Consider the following 24,449-nt stretch of genomic DNA (forward strand, 5'->3'; position numbering starts at 1 on the left):
ATAATTGTTAGGAACCTCCTTCTGTTACCTACACGTGGAACTTGCCACATTCCTGGTAGACATGAGGTTAAGTAGAAGATTCCCACTTGGGAAGAAACTGCCTACTGATATCACATTTTTCTCGGGCTGTCTCTAACTTCAGCTGCGGCCGTTTGAACCTGTTTACCTCTCTTCTTTGGTGACCCTTTATCATAGTCTGGACAGACTAATGTTTTTAAAGAATTTCACTCAACACTAAGGGAAAAGAGAAAGGAAATCATTGCAGAAAATACAAAAAGCATCACTCTCTCCCACGTTTAAGGTTTAGGTTATGATTTTCTACTTCAGAGGTTTCTGAGGATGCTTCCCACTTGTCCTTGGCCCTTCTCCACGTGGCAGGTGTCATCACATTCCTACCATATGGGAGCCATCTACTGGACACCTTGGACATGTGTTTCTGTGTGTCAGTGCCTGGTTCCTTCCTTCCATGTGTAGAAAGATGAGAGCAAGATCCAACTGTTAACGTTCCTCAAAGCCATGTTTCCCAAACTTCATCCACTGGTGTGTCACTATTTCAAGTTGTGTCAAATTATTCACATATCTCTGGCCATCGTATTTGCTAAAAATAGTTACTGGATTTAAACAAAAATATTAAGTAGATTTATTGAAAAGCAACTCCATACCATTGTCACAAATGGATAACTATTTGCAATTTATAGAATATAATGGCACAGTCTAATACACTATAAACAAAACAATGCTAGTAAGTTCTACCTATTATTATTGCCAGCTGAAGGGTCTGAAGGCTCTGAATCTGAGGGCTCTTCTCTCTTTGTTAAAAAGGAAAATAGGAATTAGGTGTTCAAGATCAATAACACCAAACTAAGACTTTCTCTTGACATAATCAGAATTATTCATAAAATTGGCAAAGGATTGACTTTCTCATGTGTGAGTCAGATCTATAGAGCAAAGTATCTGAGGGCTACCAAAAATCTCTCTCCATTTATACTTTGGGGAATCCTGCATTAGAGTAGTGACTCACAAACTTTTAATGTGCATTAGAACCATCAGAGGAGCTCATTAAACATGCAGATTCCTGGGGCACAGCCTCAAATATTCCATGTCAGTACACTTATGTTCATAGAAACATAATTCACAACAGCCACAAGGTAGAAGCAACTCAGTGTCTAATGATGGGTGATGGATAAACAGAATTGGTATATACATACAATGGAGTATTATTCAGCCTTCAAAAGAAGGGAAATTCTGACACCTGCTACCACATGGATAAACCTTGAGCACATTCATTATACAGAGGGTGCCAAAAAAATCTATACACATTTTAAGAAAGGAAAACTTATTAAAACTGTAATACTCAATATATACTGGTAACAGAAGATGAATATGTCATGTGTATACATTTTTTTGGCACCCCGGTATAAGGTACCTAGAGTAGTCAAATTCATAGAGGCAGAAAGTAGAATGGTAGTTGCTAAGGGCTGGGGGAGTGGAGAGTTGTTTAATGAAGAATATTTAGGTTTCCAGTTTAAGGCTATTATACATAAAGCTTCTATGAACAATTGTGTATAAATTTTTGCGTGAATGTGAGTTTTCATTTTTCTGGAATAAGTGCCCAGGAGTGCAATTGTTGTATGGTAGTTGCATGTTTAGTTTTTCAGAAACTACCAAACTGTCAAATGTGTCCCAAAGGGTCTATACCATTTCACATTCCCACCAGTAATGTATGAATGACAGTTTCTCTGGATCTTGGCCACCATTGCATATTGTCACTGTATTTTATTTTAACGTGTATAGTGATATCTCGTTGTGATTTTAATTTGCATTTCTCTAATGGCTAACGATGCTGAACATCTTTTTCGTGCTTATTTGCCATTTTTATATCACCTTCAATGAAATGTCTTTTGCCCATTTTCTAATTGAATTGTTTTTTACTGTTGATTTCTAGTAATTCTTTATGTATTCTATGTGTAAGTCTGTTGAGATATATGGTTTGCAACTATGTTCTCCCAGTCTGTAACTTGTCCTTTCATCCTTTTAATACTTATTTCAGAGAGCAAAAGTTTTTAATTTTAGTGAAATTCATTTTATCAACTTTTTATAGGTCATGTCTAAGAATTCTTTTGTTAAAGACTATATATTTTTAGAGCAGTTTTAGAATCAAATTGAGAGAGAATTACAGAGATTTCTCATTTGCCCCCCACCCCCACACATGCATGACCTCCCCCACTAACAATGGCACTTTTTTTTTTTTTCACCAAAGATGAACCTATATTGACACATCATAATCACCCAAAGTCCGTAGTTTACCTTAGGATTCACTGTTGGTGTCGTACATTCTACAAGTTTGGACAAACATATAATGACACATATCCATCATTATAAAATCATACAGAGTATATTCACTTCCCCTACATCCTCTATTATCTGTCTATCACTCCAACCATTTATCTTTTTATTGTCTCTGTAGTTTTACCTTTTCCAGAATGTCATATAGTTGGAATCGTTATATATGTATGTAGCCTTTTCAGATTGGCTTTTTTTACTCGGTAATATGCAATTGTGGTTCTTCCATGCCTTTTCATGGCTTGATAGCTCATTTCTTTTTAGCATTGAATAATATTCCATTGTCTGGTTTGATTACAGTTTATTCATTTACCTACTAAAGGACATCTTGGTTGCTTCCAAGTTTTCACAATTATGAATAAAACTGCTATAAACATCCATGTGCAGGTTTTTGTGTGGACATATGAGATCAGACAATTAAGTTTGCGAACTCATTCTAGAAAAAGTGCCACATACCTCATTACTGAATATCACTACGGTCACCTTCAAAGAGTTCCCCTTGGGAAGTTATGCACCGACATCAGCGCCTAGTCCATCGTTCAAAGCAGTTTTGGAACTCTTTTTCTGGAATGGCCATCAGAGCTGTCGTCATATTACCCTTGATGTCCTGAATGTCATCAAAGTGTCTTCCTTTCAATATTTCCTTTATCTTTGGGTAAAGAAAGAAGTCATTGGGGGCCAGATCAGGTCAGTAGGGAGGGTGTTCCAATACAGTTATTTGTTTACTGGCTGAAAACTCCCTCACAGACAGTGTCGTGTGAGCTGGTGCATTGTCATGATGCAAGAGCCATGAATTGTTGGTGAAAATTTCAGGTCGTATAACTTTTTCATGCAACCTGGTTAGCACTTCCAAATAGTAAACTTGGTTACATGTCTTTCCAGTTCATACAAATTCATAATGAATAATCCCTCTGATATCAAAAAAGGTTAGCAACATCGTTGCAACAAGTTCGTGAGTCCTCGTACGTTTTCAGTTTAGGTAAGTACCAAGGAGCATAATTATTAGACTGTATGGTAAAAGTATGTTTACTTTGCAACAAATCATCAAACTGTCTTCCAAAGTGGCTGGACCATTTTGCATTCCCACGGGCAATGAGTGAGAGTTCCTGTTGCTCCACATCCTCATCAGCATTTGATGTTGCCGGTGTTCTGGGATTTGGCCATGCTAATAGGTGTATAGTGTTATCTCATTGTTGTAATTTGCATTTCCCTGATGACATGTGATATGGAACATCTTTTCATTTGCTTATTTGCCATCTGTATAGTTTCTTTGGTGAGATGTCTGTTGAGATCTTTGGTCCATTTTGTAATTTAATTATTTGTTTTCTTATTGTTGAGTTTTAAGAGTTCTTTGTATACTTGTATCTTATATAGCAGTCCTTTATAAGATATACATTTTGCAAATATTTTCTCCCAGTTTGTGGCTTGTCTTCTCATTCTTTTTATATTGTAAAGACAATATAAAAACTTTGCAGAGCAGAAGTTTTTAATTTTAATGAAGTTCAGTTTATCATTTCTTTCATAGGTCATGTCTTTGGTGTATTATACAAGAAGCACCATATCCAAAGTCATTTAGGTTTTCTTCTCTGTTATCTTGTAGGAGTTTAGTAGTTTTGAGTTTTACATTTATGTTCATGACCCATTACCAGTTAATTTTTGTAAAATGTGTAAGGTCTCTGTCTAGATTCATTTTTTTGCATGTGGATATCCCATAGTTCCAGCAACATTTGTTGAAGAGACTATATTTACTCCTTTGTCAAAGATTAGTTGATTGTGTTTACATGCATCTATTTCTGGGTGGTTTATTCTGTTCCATTGAGTTATTTGTCTATTCTTTTATTTATTCCTATTTTACTGAGAGTTTTTATTGTGAAGGGGTGTTGGATTTTGGCAAAAGCTTTTTCTGCATCTATTAATATAATCATGTGATTTTTCTTATTTAGTCTGTTGATGTGATGGATTACCTTAATTGATTTTCAAATGTTGAACCACTCTTGCATACCTGGGATAAATCCCATTTGGCTGTGTTGTATAACTCTTTTCATACATTATTGAATTAAATTTGCTAATATTTTGTTGAGGATTTTTACAACTATAGTCATAAGAGATATTGGTCTGTAGTTTTCTTTTCTGGAAATGTCTTTGTCTGCTTTTGGTATTAGGATAATGCTGACCTCAGAATAAGAGAAAAAGTATTCCCTCTGCTTCTATCCTCTGAAAGAGATTGTACAGAATTGGTATTGTTTTTTTCTTAAATGCTTGGTAGAATTCACCAGTGAACCCATCTGGGCCTAGTACTTTCTGTTTTGGAAGATTACTAATAATTCTTAGCTAATAATTATTATTAATTTAATTTATTTAATAAATATAGGCCTATTCACATTGCATATTTCTTCTTGTATGAGTTTTGGAAGATTACATTTTTCAGGGAATTGTTCCATTTCATCTGTATCATCAAATTTGTGGGCATAGAGTATTTCATAGTATTCCTTATTATCCTTTTAACGTCTGTGAAATCTGTTCTGATGTCCTCACTTTCATTTCTGATATTCTTATTGATATAGCTGAATTAATATCTACCATATTCATTACTGTTTTCTATTTGTTGCCCTTACACTATTTTTGTCTTTCACTCTTGTTCTGCCTTTCTTTACTATGTTGAATTTTTCAATCCATGAACACGGAATGTCCATTTATTTAGAGCTTTGATTTATTTCATCAACATTTTTTATCATTTTAAGCATACAAAGTTTATATCTGTTTTGTTAGATTTATATCTCAATATTTAATTTATTTAAGCAATTATAAATGATATATTTTTAATTTTAGTTTTCATGTTCATTGCTGCTATATAGAAATACTGAGTTTTATATGTGTATCTTGTATCCTATGACTTGCTGATCTCACTTACTAGATCTAGTAGTTTGGGTTTGTTGTTTTTTTTTGGTAGATTCCTTTGGATTTTCTATGTAGATCATCATATCATCTGCAAATAGAGACAGTTTTATTTCTTCCATTCCAATCCATATACTGTTTGCTTTATTTTCTTGCTTTATGTGCTGGCTAATACTCCCAGCATTATGTTGAATAAAAGTGAAAATTCTGGCTTTTTTCGTGATCTTAGGGGGAACATTTTTAACCTTTCTCCAATAAGCATAATGTTAGGTGTAGATTTTTTTGTGTATGTCCTTTATCAAGTTGAGGAAGTTCCCCTCTATTTATATTATTTCTGAGAAGTGCTTTTGTTGTCGTTCATGATGAATGGGTGTTGGATTTGTCAAACACTTTTTCTGCATCAGTTGAGATGATCATGTGATTTTCTTCTTCTTTTGTCTGTTAATGTGGTGTATTGTATTGATTGATTTTTGAATGCTGAATAAGCCTTTGTGTCCCCTTAGTTTTTGATAACAGCAGTTGAAAGGGGGAGTAGTAGAAAGCACTTCCAATGTGGGGAGGAAGGCTGGGAAGAAAGAGAGACGTACAAGTGAGCAGAACTCACTTCTCACCCTCCTTCCTCTGACAGGGTGTGACCCTGAGACAATTTTTTCTGTGAAAGATATTTCTTAGGAAGTGTCCCCAGGGAAAAACGATTGGAGAATGGGGGAAGTATGACTGGGAAGAGAAGGAGGCCATACCAGGGTAGGAGACCAATCAAAGTCCTATAGAGGAGTATTCTGGAGAAAGAATGAGCCACACCTCCAAACTGTCATCATTAGGAGCAAGGGAGCAGGAGCATTTGTACAGCCCCCCACATCTGTAAGTCAGTGATGGTAGACTGGCCATTGGGCCAAGGTCGTCTCCCCTTTAAGGGTACAGCCAGTGCAGTCCCACAGGGAGACACAGGTGCTGACTGCTGGGTGAGGGAGAAAAAGTGATACATAGTTCTAAGAAGATACGGACCGAGCACTGCACCTGCTACAGGACAGAACACAGTGTTGGATGGAGGATGCAGCCACTTACTAATTATCTAATCGGTTGCATAACCTCCCAGGGTATCAGCTTTCACATCTGTAAATTAAGAGGGTGGGGCTCTCCAAGGTCTCTTCTACTTCTGAAATTCAGTGCAAGAGAGAATGCATAGTTCCATTTCAGTTCAAAGGGTTCTTTAGGAACACTTGCATTTCTGATCATTCCATTTCCTTCATAAAAGGTAAGAAAGAATATGGAGGTATTTAGAGAAAGGAAAATAGAGGAATCAGAAAATGGGAGCGGCTTGCTAGTGGGAAGTGGCTGGAGAAAAATGAGACCTTTATTTGGGACAAATTACGGCAAGAACAGCATGATCAAAATCAATCATTTGTGCAGGTGTGGAAAGAGCATACAGAGAATTGAAAGACTTCCTTCCAGTCACTGTTTATGCTAGGAAATCTGGCACAGTCCTAGCATATGACACACAAGAGAGAAATCTGAGTAATATTAGGAAAGAATTGAGAAGTTTCAAAATAAGGCCAGTGAACTCAAGTGCCAGGCACATGATGTCATTGGTGTCACAGAGAACAGAGGTCATTTCATTATCCTATAGAGGTGTTGAACCCACACATTTCAGGTTTTTTTTCTAGGAGGTGCTTTTGCTCATCAAAGATGTAGATTTTGTATCTTTTGAAAACCACTGTAACCAGCAAATTGAAAAAGCACACCTTATGATGCAGTAAAAATGCGGCTGTGTTCCTCCCACTGTCCTTTTACAATTCAGTCTCTGGGGCAATCTTTCCTGGTCCTGCATGAATACTCTAGTAGTCCATAATTTCCTGCTCATTCTTAGGTGACAGATGATCTATGGTGACTAAGTCACAAACACTGTCCAGATGCAGAAATTAGAAGATCCAGTCTTGTGTGATACTCAAAACTTTGAACTGAATGTACTGTGAAAGCTCTCTCTCTTCCCCTCCACCCTCACTTCCCCAAGCTTGGGCTGGCTTCCGGATGGACAACTACAGTAAAGTAGCGGATAGTGGTCCTTCCATTTCTCCACTGCATATTTCTAGTCCTCCCCTTCCATCATGAGTTGTTGTTTCAACTCCACAGTGTCCAGTGGGACTTGGGGAGATGGGGAAAGGTGACACACAGGGCAGTTCTTACTTGAACCCGTACTTTTGTCATTTAATATCACTCGGGTCGAGCAGATGCCTTTTCCCCTTGAGATGTCATTTTCCTGACTGTTCAGAGTTTTCTCACTGTTTCTCTTTCTCCTACAATTCCCTTGATCCTGCAGGATGCTTTTCTTATTTCTCTGTTCTGATGGTCACTTGTGACTCCTTCCTTGGCCTCTGGACATCACGTAGTGCCTCTCCACGCTCCTTCAGGGAGCTCTATTGGACAGAACCAAGACTGTCCCCATTATGGCTCCTTCTGTGTCTCAGGGACCACAGGTCCTCCCAGGAACATTCAAACATCCCTTGCCCAGGACTGACATGGGTCCCAAGGCAGCAGCACTCTTTTGGTTCTGCCTCTAAATCAGTCATTTCTCTTACCTTGCGGATTTCCACCTAGTTAGGAGTTAGACTCCAGCCAGTGTCAATTTCAACTTTCTCAAGAGTGAGTTGGGCACCAGCCTCTAAATCTCAGCCTCAGGAAACATGTCTTCTGCTCTCAGGGATTTTTCTCCCCTTAGCTCAGGGTTAAAGGGCTAGACCCTCCCTTTCCCCACCCTAAGAAATCTCTGATCTCTTTTGCCTGCATTTCCTGACCCTTCTTCTCTGTCCTTGATGTAGCTGAAAAGTCCAAGAGGAGCCCACAGGTTCTTGAGATCATGTACTTTGAAAATCTTCGAAACATGGTTTGGCATCTTTCTTTGGAATTTTACATCTGTTATTTTTTGTTGCCTGGTGGAAACTTCAGTTTTAGGATCCGATTACACAAGTAATAAACAAACATGATTTATGGGCCAATCCTTGAACCACAGTTCAGTGGTAAAACATCTGTCTTTACTAAACATTTTGATTTCTGAGTGTGCTGTGTAAAAAAAAAAAAAAAAAAAAAAAAAATGAGGGACAACTCTCCAAATCTTTGACCATCTATGTTAGTTAGCACTTGTTAACTAGAGCTATAGGCATACAGAGTTCATAAAATAATTTGGAATGAAATACCCTACTCAGTGGATATTTTTATATGGCAGCAGATTGATCCCCAAGGGCACCATGTGGCCTTGACCGCTAAGACCTCTTCCAGCATAAGAAAGTCGTGAGTCCGTGGTTCTCTGGCTGTACAAGAGGGCAGGAAAGAAACTGGCTTTGCAATAGTGAGCCACTAGGAGACAAATTCTCTCAAATTAACTCCCTCGCCAGCTGAGCACTCTAAACCCAGACTGCATGGGTACCATAATAGCATGTTTCAGTGAGGTTTGAAAGGAGGAGAGGGTGGTGGATGGTTCTATTTTCTGAGGTCAGGATATCCTTACCAGGGTTGCTTGAGTCCAAAGCAGAGAGAAGGGAAATAAATACCAATCTTTGGTCCCCAGATGTGGCAGAACCAGATCCTGTGTGTTGCTGGTTGGCCCTGACCTTTGAAGTTAAGATTGAGGGCCAGAAATCTTGTGTATTGTAGGGATTTTTTCTCTCCGGTGGTTGTTTGTGTAAAACCAGGAAGGAAAATAGTTGAGTAAAATCCAAGAAATGTTTTAAAATTGCACTTCTCTGGAGACCTGAATCATGGAATTGAAAGGCACTTGCTTGGTGTTTGATTTATTAAAGTGGTGACTCCCTCAGCCTGTGTCTCTTAGCCTTTTTGAACTTGTAGCCCATTTTGATGATCATAAAAGTTTCCCACTTCCTTGAAGAGTCTGGTTTTCTTCCTTTTCCCCACTTTGCGACCTCCTTGAGATTTATATGCTTTGTGACATATGGCAGCGGAGATTATCCCAAGCTTTCCTTTCGGTAGTTTCTGTTACATAAACAATAGGCATTTGTCAGCTTTCTAAATATATAAGCATGTATTATATAATTGAATGTGCTTTTTTTATTATTCTACATTATACTTTTTCATGCTAACATATCTTCATTTGTGCAAAAAAATCCTACAATTTCAGAGGGCTCATAGATCTCCAGAGGGCCACGTGTGAACTCTCAAGGGACTGTTTCTCTCAATCCTAGAGGACTTAATCCTTGCCTTAACTCTTTTTGCATCCTGTTGGATGTTTCTAACCCTGGTAGAATCACTTTTAGAGCTCTAAGTAGCCTTAGAGCTCATCTAGTCCTGTCTCTGCATGTTATAGAAATGGATGCACAAAGAGTTTAAGCAACTTTCCCAAAGTTACACCACTGTGTTTACACTGCAGAGCCTGAGCAAGCCCCAGGTAGGTGAATTCCCTGCTCAATATTCTTTCCACTATATTGTCAATTGCTTGAATCTTCTCTGCTTTATTCCATTCTTTTTAAAGGTAACAACCAACATTATAAAACAAATGCTAGTACAACAAACTCTGTAAAAATACTTTGTGTTCTTTGTATAAACTAATATCAAGCTGCCTTTATTTTATAGTACCTACAAAGCTGAGAAAATATTTATTCAATTGCTATGAACCCATATTTTTGCCAAGTATTATAAATGGTGCAGGAGAAAAAATACTTAACCCCTAATTTCTGGAAATTTAAAGTTTTTCGGGGAGATCCATGTGGTTCATATTCAGCTTATGACTAACTGTGACCTCTTGGGACCTTTTTAAATGCATTCGTAATTAGTGATTTCCAGCCCTCTGCCCCATCCTAAAAGTTATTCCTCCTTGAATTCTTCTGTAGTTCATCTATATCAAAAACAATTTGTGACATTGGAAGGAAGATGGGAGAATTTAAATGTCATTTATTGGTAAATTTAGCTGCTAATAATATGAAAGCTTAAACAGCAATAAGAAGTAATGTCATTCTTTAGAAGGGGAAACTGAGGCTCAGCAAGAATATGTGTCTTGCTCAATTGGTAGTAGATGGAGTCTCGGAGTCTGGCAGCTGAAGTGGCTCATGTTGGAGCCTTCAAACCTCCTTCTAGTCCATGCAAGCAGGAAATAAAGTGGGAAAAAGCAAATAGGGCAAAATAAGCTTGTTGAAAATTGTAGTTTTGTCACCGTGAGGTGATGAACACATCAAATTTGCTGACTGTGAGAGGCTGTTGAACATGCCCACTGTTCTGTGTATCTTTCCTAAAGCTGTATGATTGCTTTTCTGTGAGCAGAGGCCTTCTCATGGCAGAGGAGGCATTCACAGAGCTAGGTCATGGATGGGCCATGCTCTTTGAAGATATCTTTGTTGAATCCGCCTTTTATTTGTCTAAGAACTGGGTCTAAAGGAAGAGTAAGTACATCAGAGACATTAAGTCTCAGGACCCAAGGAGAAAAAAGGAATTTATCCTCCACAACTGTCATCTAAAAACAGGTTTCCAGTTCAAGGAGTCTTGGAAAATGGGATAATGAGACTGCAGATTTATTTTGAGGAGAAAGTCGTTTGCTGGGACCCATCTTGTGTCAGACTCAGGCAGTTTTTACAGAGCGTAAACCTGACAATCTCCTTGTTTGCTCAGGGTACTCTTGTCCCTAAGCTTTTCCCTATAAATCACCAGTGTACAGTGGGATAAGGTCACTTTTTGTATTTTTCCATGGAGATTGGGGGAAGGACCAGTAGAAATTTGATAAATCTACCCATATGTAAAATAAAAGTTGTTTTGTTCAGTTGGCATGTGCCTGCATTGTTTACCCCCAGGAATGTGCAAAATAAAACTTTTTGTAAGTTTTCAACCAGGAAGAAAAGGTAACATATGAACAAAAGATAAAAATGTAGACATTCTTCAGCTGATTTGCGCTTTGGTGGAGGATGAAAGCAACTGGCCATTCCCAAAGTAGTAATCCTATTTCAAAAAATACTTGGTTCTCAAAAACCTGGCATTGTACATTGGTTATATTTGTTCCTATTTTGTTTGTAAAAGGTTTTAAAGGCATATGATGTAATGAAGTAAATATTATTTTGTGGTTGAAAATTAAATAGTTCTTTTGTGTTTTAGGACTCGTAAGAAATGGAGTGTGTGTGTTATGGGGAGGGCAGCAAGGAGGATGGGAAAACTTTCTAGTCCTTCCTTATAATTATAAACCATAATACCTCAGTATTTTTTTTTCTTCCACTGGTTTGAGATAAAAATAAATAGATTTTTCCCAAAAATGTATTTTAGGGTGCTGTTAGCATCTCAGATGGAACCGACATTTGCCAGGAATGTTTTCCCTTGTTTTGATGAACCAGCCCTGAAGGCAACTTTTAATATTACAGTTATTCATCATCCAAGTTATGTGGCTCTTTCCAACATGCCAAAGCTAGGTAAGTAATGTGTCCTGGCATTTTTATAATATAGGTATTTTTATATATTATATGTATATATCTAACTCTGTAATAGCTTTTAAATCAATAGCTTTCCTAGGCCATGTGTTGGCAGTGTATTATAATTGTAGTGTATTATAATTAGGGAGAGAGAGCAGTCACGTGGGGTATGTGGCAGTACCCACATCTTTGGAGGTAACAAATTGTTTCTTTTTTTTTAAGTTAAGTTTGCTGGGGTAACATTGGTTCATGACATTATATAAGTTTCAAGTATACAGTTTTATAATACATCATCTGTATATCACATTGTGCACTTACCACCCAAAATCTGATCTCCTTCCGTCACCATATATTTGACCCCCTTTCCTCTTTTCATCCTCGCCCCACTTCCTTCCCTCTGGTAACCACCATACTGTTGTCTGTGTCTATGAGTTTGTTCGTTTGTTACTTTCTGTTTGTTATCCCACATATGAAGCCATGTGGTTTCTTGTCCTTTTCATGATACTCTCTTAGCGTGAGAGTATTGCACTTAGCATGATACTCTCAAGGGCCATCCATGTTGTCGCAAATGGCAATATTTCCTCATTTTTTATGGCTGAGCAGTATTCTATTACATATCCACCACATCATTTTTATACATTTGCCCTTTGAAGGACACTTAGGTTGTTGCCGTTTCTTGAATCCAGTTTCTTTTTGTGGTAGAAGCTGGGGACATTATACTGTTTTATACATTGGCAGCCTGTCTGCCCATGAGTTTGGGCTTCAAGTATTGATCATAAGTGATAACACACTGGTGGACTCAGTCTGAATCTGGTGCACAGATGTGTTTTATTTGGCTCATAGGTCTCTTTTCTTTTGATTGAAGTAACATCTAACTTTTAAAAATTCAGAGATTTTTCATGAAAGTCAAAATTCTTACTTCCTTGAAAACTTAAAAGATCTAACTAACAACTTTGGGCCTGCAGTTCCTACATGGCAGCAATAGTTACAGCCGAGAAGATGCGGCCTCTGCAGACGGGCCCCCAGCCTGCTATGATCCCCCTCAGTCACCGTTAGTGTACACCAGCCCATTCCACGTCAAGTACCGGGCCCTCCCAGGCATCTGACTTTATGATTTCAGGTTTAAAGGCCCCAGCCTGCCTCCACTGAAGACCTAGCTGAAACCTGAGATTGGCAGAATCGTACCTTGTTGACCTACCTGGGAAGCTCTAGATTAAGTCTTGTCAGAAATAGGCTGGACTAGGAAATGGCAGAAGTGGGTGGAAAAGAGAGGAGGCAGATCAAGGACCTAACTGACAGTGCTCATGGGTTTGGCCTTCAGGCAAGACTATGTTACTCAAGATACTAATTCAGAACCAAGGTACTCTCCTTAGAGCTTCCTGCTATGATTCTGATAGCTTAGGAGTAGAGACATTTGAACTGCTAGACTATGGGGAGTAGCTGGGAAGAAGTAGCCGGGTGACAATCAACTTGACAAATTATTTCAAAGGTGGATATTATTGCTTAGGTTTTCAGTGACTTGGACTAAAATGCATTTCTCTAGGTCAGTCTGAAAAAGAAGATGTGAATGGAAGCAAATGGACTGTTACCACCTTTTATACCACACCCCGCATGTCAACTTATTTAGCCTCATTTGCTATATGTGACTATGACCACGTCAGCAGAACTGAAAGGGGCAAAGAGGTGAGTAAGGAAAATTCTCCAGGTAAGGGTACGTTTGTACCAGCTGCAGATTGGTTACCCACTCTTTCTGCATCCAGGAGTTATGCTTACACCTTCTGGTTCTCACTCCAACATTTCCCAAGCTCTTAGTGTGGCTTTGCAGAACTGGACACAGCGAGTCTTGTTTGTAGTTCTGTGGAGGGTTTCCATGAAGGCCACACATTAAGCCCCCTCTAGGTAGGTTGTACACCCCCTCTCCCGAGAGACCATTGCTGCCTTTCAGAGGACAGGAAAGTAAAGGGAAAGCTGCCATACTAGCACTTTGAAGCTGTTATTACTTAACCTACAATGTTAAAGCAGCCTTGAAGCTGGGGTGATAACTCAGAATATCTAGCAACCAGCATGTCATGGGCACCAAACAACGAAAACCGGCAGCTGCTGGGAACAACTGCTGTGGCTGAAATAATGCCTGCAGGTAAAATACCATCCCTATTGAGAAGTAGGGCCGTTGGGTTCCTCAGCGCGGGGACATGCAACACTTCCTCAGAGTTGTATGAAGTAGATGCTCTGTCTGGAAATACCTAGATTTCACGCAACTATACCCTCCTCCCATAGTAGTGCTTTAGGAAACTACCCAGGTTATTGTGGCCATACTTTATATAATGGTTCACTCCCAAGACTAGAGTGTGGAGGTAAGTAGGCCAGTGCTGTAGGCCCAGTTCTTTCTGGTCAGATCAGCTTCACGGGCTGAGGAAAATCAGGCCCTCCAGCTGGCTGAGCCTGTCTCCTTGGCCCAAGATCTGCCAGGCTCCTACTGTTGACTTGTGGAGACACAGAAGCAGTGGATGAGCCAAGTCTGTTACCAGGGGGAGAGTCACTCAAAGTTATTCCTCAGGCATCCCTAACCGAATGATGAATTACAAAATACTGTGCTGGATGCAAACAACAACTCGTTATCTGCCTCAGCTGTTGGATCCAGCCTGATTTCTCTTATTGACTAATAATCACTGATAGATCCTGGATATTCACAGATCTAACACCAGTCAAGCAAACACTCATGACATATATGGATAAATCTACTCAGGCATGGTTTGGAAGCACATGCTTTGTACCTGGCATGAAGGAGGAGGCCCCAGAGCTCATGAGGGACCCAAGGTGGTCTGTCAGCATCTACATCTCAAGTGGCTTGTTGCTGTCAATGCTGCTGCACAGTGAACAATTCTTATAAAGGGATCAAATCTGTTTCTTCGTGAAAAATCACCCTGAAAAGAAAGCCAGCTGCCATACAAGCAAAGAGGAAATAGAACCTCCTTAAGAAAGTCATGTTGTTAGCCAGAAAATTGAAATTTGGGATGAGTTTATCAGTGGAATGTTGCATTTGGCTAAGGCTCAGCTCTGCTAAGTAAAGGAATCCACCATATATCCTACAAGGGAACCAGAATGTGCTCTTGGAATAGCATCCAGACTATGAAAAATTGCTCATTAAGTAAGAAGTAAAAATTTAGTGAAATTGACAATGTGGGCAACGCATGGCATAAGGATAAACATAGGAAATGCTAATCTAAGGTTGGAAATAACATAGTTTGAGTAGAATTTAGCACACATGGGCATGTGTAAAGATATTCCTCTCTTAGCTACTGAGGTCCGCTATCTCTCAGGAGGGCCATAGGAAGACACTGGTGGACTGGGTGTGATTTTGAAGGAACTTTATGGCTGCATCTCCAAAATGCTTCTTGCTGCCCTACCAGAGCCCTCCCACCCCTGCCACCCAGCTTGAAATCTCTACCATTTGCCTGCCTTTTGGCTTATAGAATGGTAGTTTATGGGAGGAGCTTTATGAACTGAAAATGAACATACGGAAGTTAATTGTTATTGCCATGATGTTCCAAAACGGCTACAATTAAAATGCCTTAAAATGTGTGGAGCAGTAGCTATTCTTTCCACTCAAGTAGTGTGGGCTTTGGTTTAGCAGTCTTCCTGCTGCCTCAGAAATTAGAACTAGAGTTGGGGAGGGTACGTTTATTGCAGGGGCAGGGCTGAGTCCTGGGCCCCTCTTTCCCAGCATAATGAGACCTCAGCAGCACGGAGGAGGATGAAAGGAATGAGGGAATCAAGGCAGGAAGTTGCAAGAACAGGTGGTTGCGTTTTGTGAAAGGGGAGCATTCCTGAAGACGGCATATAAGTCCAAATTCACATAATTCAAGACAAATTTTCCAGCAGAAATTAAAGCAAGGTAAGGTGAACGTGTCCCTGGAGTACAACAATCTGCAAATATTAATGTGCTGCTTTTCATTTTCTTAGCATTTTCTCTAATGTTTTGCAGAGAGCTCTTTCTCAAATTAACTGTACTCACATTAGAACAATTATTTTAATTCCCTCATCTCCCTCTAACTTTCATTCCAGAGTTATTGAGTTACATACATGTTCTATAGCATTAATAGTAGCAACCCCATTAAAAAGTACTTAGATGGTATTGTTGTTGGGTATGAAATGATTTCACATTAAAATCACAATGAATGTTGAAACAACAGCAAATTCCAGTAGTCACCAAAATCACCCAAATTAAGTTCCCAAGTGCCCGAATCACAACATGGTTACATTAAGCTAACAACCCATGGCAGGGATTTCCTCTTACCTATGAAAGTGGACGTATCATAAAGAAGAAAATATAATTCACTTGCTTCAGCAACTGTAAAATCATAAGACTTTTGATGAAATTTTTAAAATTAGAGAAATTATTTGTATTTTACATTTTGAAACTAAGAGGGAACTATTAATGCTTTCATTAAGAAACCATTTTAAATGGGCATGATTCAAATTGATTTAATAGGTACCGTACTGCATAACCCTCAGTAAACTAACTGCACAATTTTGTTTTGGAACATTGGAAATATGTCCAGAACGGGGAAGCAAGATGCCCTTTTATTCTGACACAGAGTCTACATTTTCTGTGGAGTAGACACCATGTCATGGAGTGTTTTTGGATTACAATAGTTATACATATTATTCCAAAAGATTGAAATAACACTTTTCTGGGCGAGCCACTGTTCGCAACTTAGGGAATACCCTTCTGAATTTTTCTCAGCCTGTGTATGCATTTAAACATATTGTTTTATAGCTTCTTCTGAAAAAGTGTGACTGGCTCTAGAGTATCGGAGGATGGGAGCAAGCAGGCTGCCGCTTTCCAAAACCACTACTGCTTTTCCTGATAACTGCTTAATTGTTTTGATTTAGATACGCATCTGGGCCCGGAAAGATGCCATTGCAAATGGAAATGCAGACTTTGCTTTGAATATCACAGGTCCCATCTTCTCTTTTCTGGAGGATTTGCTTAATATTAGTTACCCTCTTCCAAAAACAGGTGAGGCATCTTCCCTTCCAATGCAATCGATTTCCTATTATATGGGGACTCTGGGTTGAGGTCAAAGGGTATCCAGACTAGCCTCCAAAGACCCATTGTCCCCAGTTAGCTGCTATTTGGAAGTTAGCGCTATCTCTTTCCTAACACAGAGAGGCCTGTCTGCTCTTCCTCTGTGTGGTGCCAAGTGCCCAGCAGGTGTTCAGTGAGCTCTCAGGCTTTAGATCCCTCCTGGGTCCTCCCTGGCAGCCTTGCACCCTTACACCCTTTCTCTCTTGCATTGTGTCCTTGTTTCTCATAATGCAAGTGTGCGATGCAATGTTCTGGATCCTTTTAGTGGGCTTGCATGAGTTACCCCAGTTCCCTTTACTAAGGTTTTGTTGGTTTTTAAAAAATATTTTTTAGTTATGAGTCATTGGATTAGGACTTAAGGGTCCCATCTGTGAATTTTCGTTGTATGAAATTGGAATCATGTGTGTACATAATATGATCCTTGAAGAAATATGTAAACATTTTGTCTCTCATAGATCTATACAGTATGTCCTTAAAATTGTGTGAGCCACTCAGCTCAGAAAGTTGTTCGATGTTTCTTCTCTCTAAATTGAGGGGATTATGTAAATGTATTTTTTCCGTTGACATGAATTGCTGGGTGGGATGGGAGTGGGAGGAAAAGGAAGGTTAGAAGAATGGGAAACCTACACTAAGGCAACTACATTGGTCCCAAGATAATAGAGCATTAACTGGTAGATGCTATGTAATGACCTGAGTACACACTTTATTACACACTGTCAACTTCAACCATGTATAAATTCAACTTAAATTATTGAACACAACACAGCACAGAATATTCATTAGGTGACGCAGCATGGATTATAAGAATAATATTTCTCCCATTGGTAAAATAAAAAAAATAAAAAAACTTATATTGTTCTAGTTATAAAAGTAGTAAATTATCACATGGTAGAAACTTTGGAAAAACAAAGACAAGCACGAAAAAGAGAAGAAAAATCCTCTTTAATGTTACCATGCAGACATAACCACAGCAGCCATAAGCATGGCTGACGTTTGGTGTATATTCCAATGCCTGTCTTAGTCTGGATCGTTGTCTTTTTTCTATGTTTGTCTCTTTGTTTTTAACAAAGATGACAACATAGAGGTGACACTGTTCTTTGAATGGCTGGTTTTTTTTTATGTTAGCAACATGATCCAGATAACTAAATATTCTTTTTTATTGTTTTTTTTAAGACAGAATACCTATATATCAATTTGACAAAATAATTGATTTAATCCTTGGTAGTTGAACATTTGGACTGATTCTACCACCTTTGGGGGCACTACTTTCAAAACACTAAAGAAAACCCTTGTAAGGAAATGTTTACAAATATCTGTGCTATTTGCCTTAGTATAAATTCCAAAAGTTGAATGATTTAGTCAAAGGGTAGGAACATGTCTAAAGATTATGAAGCATTTTTCTGGATTGCTCCAGAAAGGTTGGACAAGTTCATACCAGCACCAGAAGGCTGTGTCAGTTTTCCTATACCTAATTATTAATACCAATTATTAATACTAATGCTAACCACTACTAATTATTAATTTTCTCGTACATTTGAAAGATTAACTTATATCATTGTTTCAATTTTTGTTTTTGATAACTAATGAAGTTGAAGATTTTTGGCTTTTGGAATTATTTCTTTAGTGAATTTTAATTTGTCAGAGTTCTTTAAATACTAAAAAAATATTGTCTAGTTGTGATATATGCTGCAAATATTTTTCCCAGTTTGTGGTTTGCCTTTCAATTTTGTTTATGGTGTCTTTTGGTGAACTGAAATGTTTAATTTTAAGTAGACTTTTTTGGAGAGTTCTCATATACCTGTTCTTTCTCCCCCCAACCCCACCGCAAGTTTCTGCTATTAATATCTTGCATTAGTGTGGTACATTTATTGTAGGTGATGAACCAATATTGATGCATTATTATTAACTAATGTGCATAGTTTACATTAGTGTTCACTCTGGGTTGTACAATTCTATGAGTTTTGAAAAATGTGTAATACATGTGTAAACCATTGTAGTACCATACAGAATATATGGTATCACTACCATACAAATCCCTTGTGTTCCACCTTTCATCCTGCCTCCTCCCCCAAAGTCCCTGAAAACCACTGATCTTTTTACTTTCTCATGGTTTTGCCTTTTCTGTAATGATCTAATGTTGGAATTATACCACATGTAGATTTTTAAGACTGGCATCTTTCTCTTAGCAATATACATCTAAGGTTTCTCCATGACCTTTCATAGATTGGTAGATCATTTCTTTTTATCATTGAGTAATACTCTGTTGTGTGGATGTCCCACCGTTTATCCATTCACCTAATGAAGGACATCTTGGTTGCTTCTCATTTTTGACAATTACAAATAAAGATGCAATAAAATTTTTGTGCAAGTTTTTTATGGACATAAGTTTTCAGCTCATTTGGGTAAATACCTAAGAATCACTTGCTAGATTGAATGGTCAGCCTATATTTAGCTTTATCAGAAATCTCCAAACTGTCTCCCAAAGTGGCTGTACCATTTTGCATTCCCTCCAGCAACAAATGAGGGATCCTCTTGTTCCATTTCTTCTTCAGCATTTGGTGTTGTGCTTTGGATTTCAGCCTTCCTAGTAGGTGTGTTAGTGGTATCTCCTTATTGTTTCAATTTGCAGTTTCCTAGTGACATATGATGTTGAGTATCTTTTCATATGCTTATTTGCCATTTGTATGTCCTTTTTAGTAAAGTGTCTGTTTTGATAGTTGCCAAATTTATAAAGTTGTTTATTTGCTTATTGTTGATTTTAAAGTGTTCTTTGTATATTTTGGATACAAGTTCTTTAACAAAAGTATTTGATTTTTGTATAGTTAAAACAATTTTTTTTTTCTGGCTTCTGTCTTTGGTATTTGTCTTTAAGCCGTCTTTTCTCTCAGGTTATAAATATTCACTTGTATTTTCTTTCAGTAATTGTATGATTTAACTTTGAGATATTTATATCTGGAAATCTCAAATTTTTTGGAAGCAATGATTTCTATTTTCCCCTCCATTTAAATCCGCTTAGATATAATTGCCTTGCCTGTTTTTGACAACCGTGCAATGGAAAATTGGGGACTAATGATATTCGATGAGTCATTATTATTGCTGCAACCTGATGATCAACTAACAGAAAAAAAGATGGTGATCTCCTACCTTGTCTCCCATGAGATCGGGCATCAGGCATGTGGTAAAACGTTCTTTGTTATTTCACATGGAGATGTTCTCCAGCTGCTCTACCAAAAGTAGCAAAAAAAAAAAAACACTGCTGTATACCAAATTTTAAAAAAAATATTTGAAAAATGGGATAGTGAGTAAAAACAAAGAAGGATCTGTGTAATCAGATCTTGGGTGGATTTGAATAATTGGTGAGGTTGAATCATAGTGATGAGACCTTACAGTCCATTTGAAGGTCAGGTATTCACATCCAAAGATTAGCTTTGCTCCACAAAGTCCACTTCAGGAAAAATAAACCAAGCAGAGCTATGGTTACTTGTTTTCATACAATCTCAAAATAAGGTACATTGGAAACGGTCACTGAAAGATATCAACATTTCGTCAGTAGATTGTTATAAACTTTTTTTGTTTTTTAAAGATTTTATTGGGGAAGGGAAACAGGACTTTATTGGGGAACAGTGTGTATTTCCAGGACTTTTTTTTTTTTCCAAGTCAGGTTGTTGTCCTTTCAATCTTAGTTCTGGAGGGTGCCGTTCAGCTTCAAGTTGTTGACCTTTAAGTCTTAGTTGTGGAGGGCACGGCTCAGCTCCAGGTCCAGTTGCGGTTGCTAGTTTCAGGGGGCGCAGCCTGCGATCCCTTGTGGGAGTCAAACAGGTAACCTTGTGGTTAAGAGGACGCGCTCCAACCAACTGAGCCATCAGGGAGCTCAGCGGCAGCTCAGCTCAAGGTGCTGTGTTCAACCTTAGTTGCAGGGGACAGAGCCCACCATCCCGTGCGGGACTCAAGAAGTTGAGCTGGCAACCTTGTGGATGAGAGCCCACTGGATCATGTGGGAATTGAACCAGCAGCCTTCGGAGTTAGGAGCATGGAGCTCTAACCGCCTGAGCCACCGGGCTGGCCCTTTTTTCTTTTTTCTTTTTGGAGAGGATTAAGCGATGTAAGGAATATATTACTGTTCGTGAGATGAGTTTAATTATCTTCGAGCTGCATCCATAAAGGTGGTATAAACTAAGATTTATTCATTTCATTAGATCTATATGCTTTCATGTTGTGATTTTAGAAGTTTAGTTATTTGATTTGATGGACATTCTCACATCTGCATTTTGACCTTTACTCCATTAATACAAGTTTGTCAAGAAAGAAGTCACCTAAACTATGAAATTGTTATCTTTTTGTTATATGGATCCATAAGAAATTTTGCGAAAGAGTGGTTTACTGGGATTGTATAACACCCTGTTTGTTACACAATCAACACACGCTTTCACAAGTTTTGATCAGTCACCCAAAGTGTCATTTTTTATTATAGCCTAAGTGACACATTATTTTGGAATACAGGCTGCTAACCATTAGTACATCATAGCTGTTACGAGAATTTGGTTAAATACCAGGGTGTGGATTTGTTGGTTTTGGGAATTATTCTGTATGTGTTCTTTTTTCCCCATTTAATTCATCATCTGTTTGGCACTTTCTTTCTTTTAAGCTCAAATACAAAATAATCATAGCTGGATTATTTTACAGAACATATGATTACTTGACTGATTTGTACATGGCACAGATCAAATCATGTTCTTAAAACACAATAACTGCTTACCACAAAATCCTGACATAGTCTATTTAGAGTATAAGATGCTGTAATTAGTAGGTATTAAGTGAACATTCAGAACTTCTCTCTATTTAACTTACGGGCAAAGTGGACAATGTACGAAATGCTACTCTAGCTTACATTATTTTTGAATAGCACAGTTTTAAAACAAAAATTGCTTTCGATCATTGAATGTGAAATAATTATTTCAGATAATTGCATGACTGATAGCTCTTCATGTTAAAACAACAGCATGCTTTTGGGAATCCTGTTTTATTGATAGCAAATAAAATTTAATTATGTCTTTGACCTTATATTTATTTAACATGCAGTTACAAAAAAATATTACTTAAATTTTAAAAAAGCTCTTTTTTCCTTCCATTTTCAAAAGTGGTTTGGAAACTTGGTTACCATGAGTTGGTGGAACAATATCTGGCTCAATGAAGGTTTTGCATCATATTTTGAGTTTGGAGTAATTAATTACTTATATCCTAAACTCCCAAGAGTAAGTATGTCTATTAAATTTATTTATAATTTTTCTTACTTATAAAAGTAATGCATATTCATTGTTGAAAATGTGTAAAATCAGAAAATACAAGGAATATTAAATTATCTGTAATGCCAGAGATGATCAGTGTTATCTTTTTTTTTTTTTAATAATCAAAAATTATTTATTGTTTTCAAAAATATTGTTCAAATATTCCAGGGGTGTCAAAAATTGTATACACACAACTTATATGCATCTGTGGTTATCGGTCTATATGGAGCAATACAATCTTTTTGTTTTTTTTGGGTTTTTTTTTCAGTGTTATCTTTTTAATGGGTTTTCTTTTCCTAGGCTTATAGTAAATATTCATAATAGTGGAAATTACACAGAAATGTGTAATGCCTTTTCTACTTCATATTATATCAAGAGCATTTCCACAAATCATTAATTATTTTTGAAAACAAGATTTTTAAGGGTGGCTTAAATATTTTATTGTATCACCTTACAAGGTATATGTATATAATCCTTTCCTATTGTTAGATTTTTGGTTATTTTCACTTATGCCTACCAGAACTAAATTTTATAGCAGTCGTAATCAGTAGTCTATGACTTTAATGGTAAGTAATATGCTATATTATATCTTATAAATATTATATATAATATAACACATAATATAGCTGATAGTATATGTAATATTAATAGCTGATATTATATATATTATAGCTGATAGTGTTTTACTATTTTGAGTAAATAATAATACAAAAAATGAATTTATAGGTATGCAATTCTGATGATTTCAAGTGAAAATTATATTTCTGATCATTTATTTACAGTAATTAGGTAGTGCTTTCAGAATGGCATGATAAAGCCAAATTTATTTTATTTGACTTAGGTGTTTAAATGTTTAGATTTAGTATCATCCTTTGACACAGACCTCACATCTTTCTTGCAAGTCAGAGGTCCTTTCTTCGCCTCTGTTCCTGCCTCCTGTCATCTCTTTGATGCTCCAGGCTGCTCTTCCTGCTGCTCTTTGCTGCCTCTCCCTGATCTCTTCTCCCTCGTGTTTCCTAGGCTCAATTCTTGGCCTCTTTTCTCCTCTCCATACCTTTACTCATTCAAAGAGTGCATTGTTATTTGAAATGCTGATCTCCACTGGCCAGATCTTCCTTATAGGCTAAATTTTTTTCACTTTGAAGGAGATTCTAAGGTTATGAAGATTATGTTCTTTCTATAATATTGGTATTAAATTTCCCTTCTTTTATGAAAGAATGGTGATGGTAGATAGATGATATTTGGTTTGTGTTGATTAAAAAGTTGGTTGAATAAAAAGTTGACAAACCTATCTTGGCCCCAAAGAAACTGAAAAAAAATTTTTTTTCATCTGTTTGTGAAATCTCAGTTTGTGGGAAGCACTGACACAGCAGCCTCTTAATGCCCCAGTTTCATGCCGTCCACCCTACCCTTTGCAGACATCCTTATATAGATCAAGAGAATGAAATATTGAAAGGTTAAGTGACTTGCTAAGGTCATTTGCCCGATTGGGACAGATCCGTGATTATAACCCATTGTCTGAAGCTAGTCTGATGATGGGGATAATGATGATAATACTGCATTTACCATTCATGAAGCACTTAGGACTAAGTGTCAGGTAGTCTGAGTTCTATACATGCATCATCTTACTCAGTTCTCAAAACAATCATCTGATTGTACTTGATATTTTTTCTATTTTACAGTTGAGGAAACTAAGGCATTAAGTAAGTTGTTCAAGGTCTCACAGTTATTAAATGTCAGAGACGAGATTCAGTTCCAGATTTCTCTGATTGCAAAGCTCATGCTTTTAACCACGTGCACTGCAGAGAAAACACCTGGGAGCTTCTTGTTCACCAGGAGCTACTGGTGTATGTGTGTGCGATATGACTCTCTTCATACCGTGTTTCCCCAAAAAATAAGACCTAGCCGGACCATCCGCTCTAATGTGTCTTTTGGAGCAAAAATTAACATACGACCAAGTCTTATTTTAATGTAACATAAGACCGGGTCTTATATAATATAATGTAATATAATATAATACCGGGTATAATACAATATAATACTGGGTATAATATAATATAATATAATACGATACAATACAATACAATATAATACCGGGTATAATGTAATATAATATAATACCAGGTCTTATATTAATTTTTGCTCCAAAAGATGCATTAGAGCTGATGGTCTAGCTAGGTCTTATTTTCGGGGAAGCATGGTATATATAAACTTTATATACATATAGTAAATCTTAGTTGTTTTCAAAAGTAATTTCCGTATATTCTATACCTACAAAATTATTTATATTATTTATAAAATCAAATCTACACATAGTGACGTCTGTAACTGTTATTGAAAATGTTAGGTTGTATCCCAAGTTATCTCATGCTGAGTCACTAAGGAAAGAGGTTCCATTCCCGTAAAACAATTAGATTCACCCTCTATGTTTTTAATTGA

At 37.5% G+C, this 24,449-nt stretch overlaps 1 protein-coding gene across 4 annotated transcripts in view; it reads left to right on the forward strand.

The window, feature by feature from the left end:
* The window catches only part of LVRN (laeverin), a 55,295-nt gene that overhangs the window by 2,929 nt on the left and 27,917 nt on the right, over positions 1-24,449 (forward strand). For all 4 annotated transcript variants that reach the window (XM_019727837.3, XM_088796674.1, XM_088796675.1 and 1 more), the window contains exons 2-6: positions 11,491-11,633; positions 13,177-13,316; positions 16,530-16,656; positions 19,742-19,896; positions 21,864-21,977. In XM_019727837.3, the coding sequence (XP_019583396.3) occupies positions 11,491-11,633; positions 13,177-13,316; positions 16,530-16,656; positions 19,742-19,896; positions 21,864-21,977 (679 nt within the window). The remainder of the gene's footprint in view (positions 1-11,490; positions 11,634-13,176; positions 13,317-16,529; positions 16,657-19,741; positions 19,897-21,863; positions 21,978-24,449) is intronic.

Source organism: Rhinolophus sinicus, chromosome 3 (genome assembly GCF_057876585.1).
Source record: "Rhinolophus sinicus isolate RSI-liver-muscle chromosome 3, RSI-T2T, whole genome shotgun sequence".
In the NCBI taxonomy this organism is placed as follows: Eukaryota; Metazoa; Chordata; class Mammalia; order Chiroptera; family Rhinolophidae; genus Rhinolophus; species Rhinolophus sinicus.